A 10,246-nucleotide genomic window follows, 5' to 3' on the forward strand; every position below is an offset into this window, starting at 1 on the left:
CTACAATTGTTTCCTGTTCTGAATATGCCATTTATGAGAGGGTTTCTTAAAGGGAGCAAACTGAGAATGGAAAGCATGCGAGAAGGAGAAATAAATCCAGGCAATACCTGACACTACTGATTATTCTGTGTATGATCTGCCCTCCTATAGACAGTGCCTGAAGAATTACAGAATGGAGGTGGCTTTGGTTACGTGGTGGCATTCCGACCCTTGGGCACAGTAAGCTGGATGCAGACTGTAGTAGCTTCTTCTGATGCCTCCAGATACGTGTTTCGAAATGAGAGCTTGCCGCCGTTCACTCCCTATGAAGTTAAAGTGGGAGTGTACAACAATAAAGGGGAAGGTTCTTTTAGCCCTGTGACAGTTGTATATTCTGCAGAAGAAGGTACAGTATGTTGCGCACTGCACTTCCTTTCCTTGCACTGTCTTGAAATCCAATGCATGAGGCATGCTGCTAACTGTTTTTGAAAGGGTTTAGTATCCCAAGTGGACACATCCATTGATTTCAAATCCTTGCTCTGATTTATTATAAATGGTGAGTGACAACTAATTCTTTTGATAGTCATTAAAATAACATTAGTCACAGTGAAATCTTTTGATATTAATGGGAATGTAATATGTAATCTTGAAAGAATTCAACTGAGATTTAACAGGAATTAATATCCACTGGTTAGAAAATGCTTCTCTTGTCCTAATACCAATATGTCGTGTCCTGGTTTAAGTGCCCCAATGACATTATCCCATACATTGGCATAATGAATTCATTCCTAGGTCTGATGGGTCACCATTTTGAATTTGAAACATTCTTTTCGGCTGCTTAACCCCACTCTCTTCTAGTTAGTGGAGTAAATCCTGAAATTTGTAGCAAAGTTAAGGATAGAACCTACATTGAGATCTTTGTTTTTTCCCCCATCTATACATATAGAACCCACCAGAGCTCCAGCCAGCGTCTTTGCCAAAAGCCTTTCTGCTTCAGACATTGAAATTTATTGGGCCTCTCCACGTGAGAATCAGAGTAAAGGAAGGATACAGGGTTATGAGGTATGAGAATAAAATATGATATCAAGCTGGAACAGACTTAATACTGTTCAATGAGGAGATCATAACAATATATAATTGAAGGTCACCTAAACACTGCTTCTTACATGGGCATCTGCTGGCTGATGATGACCCAAAGCAGTGCTTGCTCACTGTTTTCCCCCTGTACACTGGGATGTCTCCTTTTAAGGTACAAAGAAAAATATATATGTAATCCATGATGAAAATGAGTAGCAGTCTGTTGCAGGGTGGGGGGCAGGGACCTGTCTTTTCTAGGAACTTGTGGAGACTACAAAAGCCCGCAGTAAGTGCTGTTCAGTTGAAAACTGAGATCTATAAATTGTTTCATTTTCTCCATCTCAGAGTCCACAGCAGGTCAGAAGCACTGACCTCTTGGTTTATGAACATTTCCAGTTGTGGTCTTCTCTAAGATGGAGAGAATGGCAAGATTTACAGAGTGGAGCTGGAACACTGTCTTAATATGATTCTCACTTTCAGGATGGTGAATGGCCCTGTTCCATTGGACAGTAGTTAAGGGCATGTTAACCATAGAGATAAATTTTACATTATTAATTTTGGGATTTCACTTACTGCAGTACCATGGCTATGGAGAATTAAGACATGGATAGGCTCAATTATGCTGACTTAATTAGGTAAATGTACTTGTTCTGTTTTTTCAGGTTAGATGTTGGAGACATGAAGATAAGGAAGAAAATGCTAGAAAAATCAGGACTCTTGGTAATCGAACATCTACAAAAATCACTAATTTGAAAGGCAATGCATTATATCACTTAGCCGTCAAGGCATACAACACTGCAGGGACAGGACCCTCCAGTGCTCCAGTCAATGTCACTACCAAAAAGCCCCGTGAGTATTCATTGTGATAGATCATGATCTAACACTAGGATGCCAACAAGCACTTTTCTTGTTGGCATTTTCCAGGACTCTCTCTAGTTTGAAGGTGCTGTGAGATTTTTTTCTGTAGCTATCTTCTTCCTACAAGAGCTTTGTGGGGTTGAGGTGGTGGTTTGGGTTTTTTTTAAACAATGCTTCTGAAATCATTGCTGTGCAAGAAAGCTAAACTTATATCATCACTCAAGGTGGTGCTCTCTCTTCTGGTCATACTCATGTCGAGCAAGCAACTGATCCCTTTTCATTTATACCACTGTGTTGTGTAAGATCTGCTCTGACCTAGAACACATACCTTGCTGCAACAGCACATTAACTTACCAGAGCACTAGGGTTTTGTGGATTTCAGCTATTGTGGTGATGGAAGCCATAGAAGTATTTAGATGGATTAAGCCAGAAAACATTGCTACATAACCATATAATACTTTTTATATTTTAATATAGCACCGAGTCAACCCCCTGGAAACATCATATGGAATTCATCTGACTCCAAGATTATACTGAACTGGGATCAAGTTAAAGCACTGGATAATGAATCAGAAGTGAAAGGATACAAAGTGGGTAACTCCTGGGCATGGGTACATAAGACTGGTTATTTATCAGTATTAACTGCCTCTTGACAGTAGGCCTGTGAAGAACTCATCAGATTCAACTCCCCTGGGATTTTCACATTGACTTTTGGGTTAAAGTGAACCTATCCATGAATCCGGAGCTAAATTTAGAGTTTGGAATAAAATCAGAACTCAAGAGTAGGGTGAACATATGTCCCAGTTTGACCGGAACAGTCCCTTTTTTAAACCCTGTCCTGATCATCAGTTGGCAAGAGCAAAGGAGACAAATACCCAGTTTTGCAAAAAAAAAAAAAGGTGGGGTATGACTACTAGTGAGGCACGGAGGAACATCCAGCTCTGATGTCCTGGGTGAGCGGCTCCAGCCAGGCCAGCCCCACACAGGCGGGGAGTGGCTCAGATGAGGGCTGAGGGGGGTGAGCAGTGCAGGCCAGCCCTGAGTGGGCAAGCAGCTCAGGTTGGCCCTGCATGAGCTGGAGGAGGGGGGTGACAGGCTCGGCAGGGCTGGGGGAGTCAACGGCGCAGGCTGAGGGGTGAGCAGCGTGAGTTGGCGGCTCATGGCCCGTGTGGGGAGTTGGGCCAAGTGCCTGATGCCAGCCCCACATAGAGGTGGGGGCAGGGATCAGGCCAGCCCCATCGGGATGGGGAGAGCACTTTGGGCTAGCCCCAGGCAGTGTCCCTTTTTCGCTTTTGGGAAATATGGTCACCCTAGCCAAGAGACTTTTGTGTTATTTACACAGCTATCCTGACCCAAGCAGGAACAACGCTGTACACAGTTACATAGCCCATTATAACTATGTAGGGACATTCAGAAATAGATACGAAATCAACACGTAGTGGGCTTGTTCTGTAATTAGTAAAGGGCATTCACCTCCAGAGATTCCTATCTGTGCCAGAAGGAAAGTGATTTAAACTCTAGCCAAGGCTCTATGGGAGCCACTCTGGCAGAAGTGGTGAATTTTCTGGGCTGTACTGGCCAAAGCCGACATACCAATCAGGGATTGTAGGTAGCTTGCACCACTGTACCTCTGCCCTTGACAGACTTGTTTACTGGGCCCTACCGGTGGCTGAAATAAGCCCACTAATTGCAGCAGACAAAATTAAAGTGCTTGTTTGCTTGGTTCAGCTTTGTTCATAAAGCAGAAGGAAGGAGGGCATGATATACGAGTTAGTAGCAATTTTGGTCCGGTACAAATTATAAGGAGAAAAATCTTGGGTAGAATTCAGTACTGGAAATATGCCATGCTACACGAGACCTTACTTTGGCCTAAGGAAAGCAGCAAGTTACATTGAGTTTCAAGCTCTGCAAACCTTTTGCAATGGAACCTGAAACTACGGAAAATTTTACAAAGTTTCAGGTTTTTTTAGGAACATGAAACTCAAGACAGATTCACTTACCTTCATGAACCTGCGCCAAGTTTCATGCATGTCTGTGCTGATATTTGACCCAATCTACCCACATTTTTATATGGGCAAAACTCATTTCCATCCAAACCCAGGCAAATCTCAGCAGTTTTGGCCACATTTTTGAGTTCAAAAGGCAGCCTGAAATGGTGGAAGAGAGGCCCTCGTGACCTTTCCAAAGCCGTCTCATCTAGTAGTAAAAAAGAAAAGGAGTACTTGTGGCACCTTAGAGACTAACACTTATTTGAGCATAAGCTTTCGTGAGCTACAGTTCACTTCATCGCATTCAGTGGAAAATACAGTGGGGAGATTTATATACACACACAGAGAACATGAAACAATGGGTTTTATCATACACACTATAAAGAGAGTGATCCACTTAAGATGAGCTATTACTAGCAGAAAGGAGGGGGAGAAGCCAGAAGAGTACCCAGAAGTCACCTACTACAGGACAGGCCCAACAAAGAAAATAACAGAATGCCACTAGCCATCACCTTCAGCCCCCAACTAAAACCTCTCCGACGCATCATCAAGGATCTACAACCTATCCTGAAGGACGACCCATCACTCTCACAGATCTTGGGAGACAGGCCAGTCCTTGCTTCCAGACAGCCCCCCAATCTGAAGCAAATACTCACCAGCAACCACACACCACACAACAGAACCACTAACCCAGGAACCTATCCTTGCAACAAAGCCCGTTGCCAACTCTGTCCACATATCTATTCAAGAGACACAATCATAGGGCCTAATCACATCAGCCACACTATCAGAGGCTCATTCACCTGTGCATCTACCAATGTGATATATGCCATCATGTGCCAGCAATGCCCCTCTGCCATGTATATTGGTCAAACTGGACAGTCTCTACGTAAAAGAATAAATGGACACAAATCAGACATCAAGAATTATAACATTCAAAAACAACATGGCTGCTACTCTGAAACCTGTCATCTAGTAGTGTCTTTTTTGTAGCTCCTCTTTTTCTTTTGTGTTACAGTTGTACAGCCACATTATTGCACTTATGTGCAGAGAGCAAAAACACTTCTTTTTTTCTGGAAATATGCTATTTTGTGGCAGGGTTTATATTCTAAATAAGTAGAATTTCCAGATCTTAGGAAAAGACAGAAGGTAAATCAAAGAAGCAATTTATTCTGTGAAGCGGCTTGTGACATTACATCAAATACGCCAGTCCAGTTTTCTGAAGCGCTATAATAAGATGTTATGACATCTCTAAATAAGCCAAAGGATTTATTTTAGTTTGATCCTTAGTAAGGACTAAGGTGATACTGAATTTGATGTCTCTGATGCCCAGAATTTAGAAAGGAGGCTTAGGGATCTTTCTAATTTAAGGAAAATCATATTCAGCTCCTTGCATTTACAAAGTATAAATTAAGGTGTCCAAATGCTACATTAGAGGAGAGGGAAGGAAGTATCTGCAGAGGAACTCAGTGATTCTGAATAAAGTTGATATGTGCCTGGTTAGCTCTTTGAATGGAAGGGTGATTTATACCAGGCTTATCTGATCACGAGCCACAGCAGAATCGCTTTTGTTTTTTATTTTCCAGTTGAAGTGTTCTTCCCAACAACCTAGTGAATAAAGAGCCCAGCAGCACCTGTTCAGAACAATTTCTGATGGCTGACCCATAAATTAGATTGCGCTTTTGAAGCACACCCACCTGGCTAAAGCTGGTTGTGCTGGAGAGCTTCTGAAATTGCTCCAGCTGATGGGAAAATGAAGTTTAATCAAGCTGAGAGGCAGAGGTGCTCTGCCAGTGACAAGGGCCTCTGCTGCATGTCATGTGGCATTATGACAGGGCTACACATCAGAATTCCAGCAAGAACCGCGTTCTGCAAGCTCCCTCCGTAGTTAGCCCTCAGTGCCCAGTGGCTTCACATCAGCATGAAGTCAAGCATTCACAAACGTTGCTTCCTAAAGCACCCATCAGGTTCAGATCAACACATCTGTGAAATCTGCCATGCTTCTGGTGATAATAGAGACAGTTCTGTGTTACTCTAGGAAGGGAAAGAGCAATAGTAAATCTTCAGGTTGTTATGGAGATGATCAGTTCTGCTATTTCTCTTTCCCTCTCCCGCCCCCATTTTCCGCTCCAATGTTTTGCAGGTTTTATACAGATGGAACAGACAGAGTAGCACATCTGTTATCGAAACTAATAAAACATCTGTTGAGCTTTCTTTGCCTTTTAATGAAGACTACATCATAGAAATAAAGCCATTTAGTGATGGAGGTGATGGTAGCAGCAGCGAACAAATCCGAATTCCAAAGATATCAAGTAAGAATGTTGTCGTTTTGGGGTTTGTGCTTGTGTTTCCTGACCATGGAGCATGGATTCTTAATGGATCAAGGGCCCAGATTTTCAGATGGCATCCCGTTGTTTGCACGCTAAAATTGAGTTCTTGCGGGCACTGTGGCCCACTTTGCATATGCAGATTATCAGCTGCAGCCACAAAGAAAGGTTTTGTGCAAGCAAACTGGAGCGTTCAATCATAATGAAGGCAGGCTTCAAATTTGCCCAATTCTACACGTACGCAGATAGGTATGCTGAGAAACAATAAACCAGAGAGGAGACTGAGCTACAGCACTCATATTCAAACCTGAACTTTCCCAGAATTTGGGGGCATTCAAACCCAAGATTTGGCTCCCACTCAAGAATAAACTATATGCAACAGCATAGTAAAAAGGGTTATATTTTACTGAGTGTTTCTAGACTGATACGCTCATGTTTTTTTCATTTGTTATTACAGGTTTTGATAGTCTCTTCAATATCAATATATTGAATCTGTTGTTTCACTGCAATTTATGATCAGAAAGTGTCCAGTATGATGTGCAAAAATGTATTAATTTATACTGTCACCTTATTTCAGTATTTCACTGTATGTTGTGTGCATATTTACTTATTTAGGGAAATGAGGCTTTATCTCCATGCAGAAGCTGATATTTTCATTTTAAGTAGAGAAAGGAGTAGTTATTACATTGCACTGGTCTCATAAAATAACTATGTTCTGCCTTACCAAGTGATTTCCATGAGTGATGCTGCAGTTGGCAAACTGATTTAATCAGGTGGCTGGAGGAGTTTACGGCCATGGGCCAAATCCTGACATCATTACTCAGTCAAAACCCCCACTGAAATAGGGATGGCAGGATTTGACACATACCATGGGAAAGTCAGGAAAAAAGCTCCAATCCACCTGAGATGGCTGAAATTCTCCAAGCAGGATCAGAGCTGATAGGGCAAGACATCAAGCTGAAAGTTTAGGGAGGTGTTGCTAGACTGACTGTTTTGCAGGTTCTTCAAGCCTGACCCTGGCATAAATTTGTCAGAGGGGAGTGTGTTTATGGATGTTCTGAAGGGAATTTTGAAGGCTGTGTCACTTTTGCCTGCGGTGTTTGACTAGGTTTTAATTTAAATCCAGATTGGTGGTTTTACTGGGAATCTTTAATATTTCTCAGAGTTCTGGATGCTATACTATACTCATTCTAAGCCATTCTAAGGGCCTGATTTTGCCCTTACTTACAGAGTAATTCCACTGCAGTCAGTAGAGTTACAGCAGTGTAAAAGGTAATAGGCTATGATTCCGATCTTACCTATGTAGCTATGTACCTTACTCATACAAACAAGTCGGGAATCTAAGTGTCGGTCACAGAAAATCATAAGATCAAAAGCCAGTAACATGCATGCTATTTTTCTCTGATCAAACATGGAGTCACAAAATATATTAGACCAGATTCCAAGCTGGTATAAATCAGATAGTTACATGAGGATCTGGCCATCATGCCGTGTTGGTATAGTGTTTGGTAACTTGAACTTTGTTCTATTCTCAAGAGATATATTCCCTAAAGTAATAGAATTTTGAATGTACCTGGAATACAAAAGGCTGGGGGAATTCAAGTACACTCCATAATGCAAGGAGTAGGTCCCACTAAACAAACAGAAGCTAGAAAGGGAGAAGAGGTTGGTTAGGTCCAAGAAAGAGAAATTCCATACCGTCTTCCCCCTGTGTTCTCAGACTGGGACTGTGAGATTTACAAATCTTGGGCATTCAATGTGCTTGGATTGATTTCTTTGGGAGTTTGCCCAGCCCTGTGCCTATGCCTATGATGTCTCATCAGAAGGCTGTTGTAGTAAGATTCCTCGCCCAAGCTGCAAACATACGGTTTGGCTAAACTTTGAAGGAACTCTTGGGTCCGTAGCCCAATTTACTTTGAACTCTGGACCTCCTTGGGTCATCACCTCCTCGTTTGTGGTTTGTTACCCATTTTGCTGTCAAATGCATTTTGGGCTCATCATGGCAGGATTTAATGGCTGTGGGGTGAATCCTGCTCTCCTTATTGTTACTTTTCTCTCTCCTTTTCTCAGATGCATATGCGAGAGGATCTGGTACTTCTACTTCAAATGCATGTACGTTGTCAGCCATCAGCACAATAATGATATCCCTCACAGCTAGATCAAGTTTATGACAAAAATTACATAAAGGACTTCCTGTTTATAATATAAGCAACATTTAGCTAGTTGTTTTGAAGACACCCAGTACTAAGTAATATTGTTGTTCAAGTACATCTTACTACTGGAAAAAAAATGTTTTATGCTTCTTTAGAAATGGCATTATACAGTACTTCCTCAAAGCAAATATAGCTTTGTTTGAAGTTTCCTTGGAAACTCTGCAATGCACTGAAAACATCTGTAATATGATGTTACCAAAGCAGTTTACATATGTCCTTATATGCATATTTTTATTATATATTTAGTGTTTTATAGAATTTTTTAAAGTTAACATATGATGTAGATATTAATTTTTCCTCTGCTATAAAGTGCTACAGATAACACTATCATAAAAAATATTGTTTGGAATTTTTTCCTTTAGAACTGAGAGTTCAAAGTTGTTCTTAGTAAATTGGTTACAAATTGATTGTACAGTTTTACAAGGGTACACATTGGGAGAACTGTTTAGGACTTGGTTCGTAACTCAAGGCAGCTGTATTTAAACGACAGTTATGATGGTTCCTATGTTAAATCAAGTGCTTATGATATTTATTCATTTTGGATCAGATGAGTAAACAAGATAAACCTGAGCTAACCTTCAAGAACAGCTACGATCTTCAAAATAAGTATACAGATTTTTGTTCCTAGCCAATAATTTAACATCATATATTAGCTTTCATTTTATTGTATTTAAGTAGCTCTGTCTTGATCATAATTAACATTAAATTGAACATTAAAGTTGATATTACTTAGTCGTAATCTCTTCCTATAGTAACATAGACCAAAAGTTGCTGCAGCAAAAGAAGGATCAGATTCTGACCTTAGTTATCTTGGTGTAAATCCAAAGTAATGCCAGTTTAAATCAATTATTTTACTCTGGATTTACACCAAGGAAATTATAATCATAATATGCATGTATTTAAGATTTAAAACTAATTCTGGGTTCCACTGTCTGAATATGCATTTCTTTTCAGCATACATTTTAAATGTAATTCATAAATCTTCATAATTTAATAACAAAGTTATGTTTGTTTTTATAATCTCTTTTGAGTGTAGATCATAAACTGAATCTAACAGATGTATCATGTTTCTTGTGAATAACTCTCTAAAGTATAATTTTCATATTAATTTGCAAAGAATCTTTGTGTGTATGGTCCCTCAACAGTTCTGTGCTAGGAAGTCTTTGTTTCTTTACAAACTCGTCATACAAATATAAAGTCTAAGTAGAATCATATTGTAAAATGACAATATCAACAGAAAAATAACTCTTCTTGAGAAAAGGACTGTTTGTTACTATGGGAGAATTTTGTAAGTCCACTCAGATGGATCAATGCTGGTAAAAAGGCAATGGAATTTTCTATAAAAATTTTCAAGTTTAAATGCGCTGCAGTGCTTTATTTTTTTCCTGATAGCTTAAATTTGCCTGTAACTTGTCTTTTTTGCTTACAAAATACTACAAGTTAACTTTTAAACCTTCTAAATATATTTATTCAGTAACTCATAATTGGGATTCCACTTGTGTAAAAGTCAGGGGTGTTAACCAGAGAAATATTGTCAATATTTCAAGCTGTGTTCCTTTCTTAGTTTGATATGGTTACTTCTATGTAAACACAAAAACAAAAAAACCCACAAAAACAAGAAAATGAAACAAAAAAAAAGCCTGTGTAGTTTTCTCCCCAGTGTAAATGATATTTATCAGTGATCTAGCAGATGTAATCTTTTTTTAAAGGTATTGGTAATAAATATTCTGTCATTTGTAAAGATACTGGTCTTTCAGGAGCATTTTTCCTAAATACCTGTTAATAATTTGAGACAAACTTCAGC

The 10,246-nt window shown here is 39.9% G+C and overlaps 1 protein-coding gene across 8 annotated transcripts in view; it reads left to right on the forward strand.

Annotated features, from left to right (window-relative positions):
* Positions 1-10,246, forward strand: part of CNTN4 (contactin 4) — a 657,694-nt gene extending 647,448 nt beyond the window's left edge. For all 8 annotated transcript variants that reach the window (XM_038410564.2, XM_038410563.2, XM_038410561.2 and 5 more), the window contains 6 exons: positions 151-385; positions 926-1,041; positions 1,719-1,905; positions 2,392-2,504; positions 6,046-6,214; positions 8,300-10,246. In XM_038410564.2, the coding sequence (XP_038266492.1) occupies positions 151-385; positions 926-1,041; positions 1,719-1,905; positions 2,392-2,504; positions 6,046-6,214; positions 8,300-8,400 (921 nt within the window). In that variant the 3' untranslated portion in view covers positions 8,401-10,246. The remainder of the gene's footprint in view (positions 1-150; positions 386-925; positions 1,042-1,718; positions 1,906-2,391; positions 2,505-6,045; positions 6,215-8,299) is intronic.

This window comes from Dermochelys coriacea, chromosome 7, assembly GCF_009764565.3.
Source record: "Dermochelys coriacea isolate rDerCor1 chromosome 7, rDerCor1.pri.v4, whole genome shotgun sequence".
Taxonomy (NCBI): Eukaryota; Metazoa; Chordata; order Testudines; family Dermochelyidae; genus Dermochelys; species Dermochelys coriacea.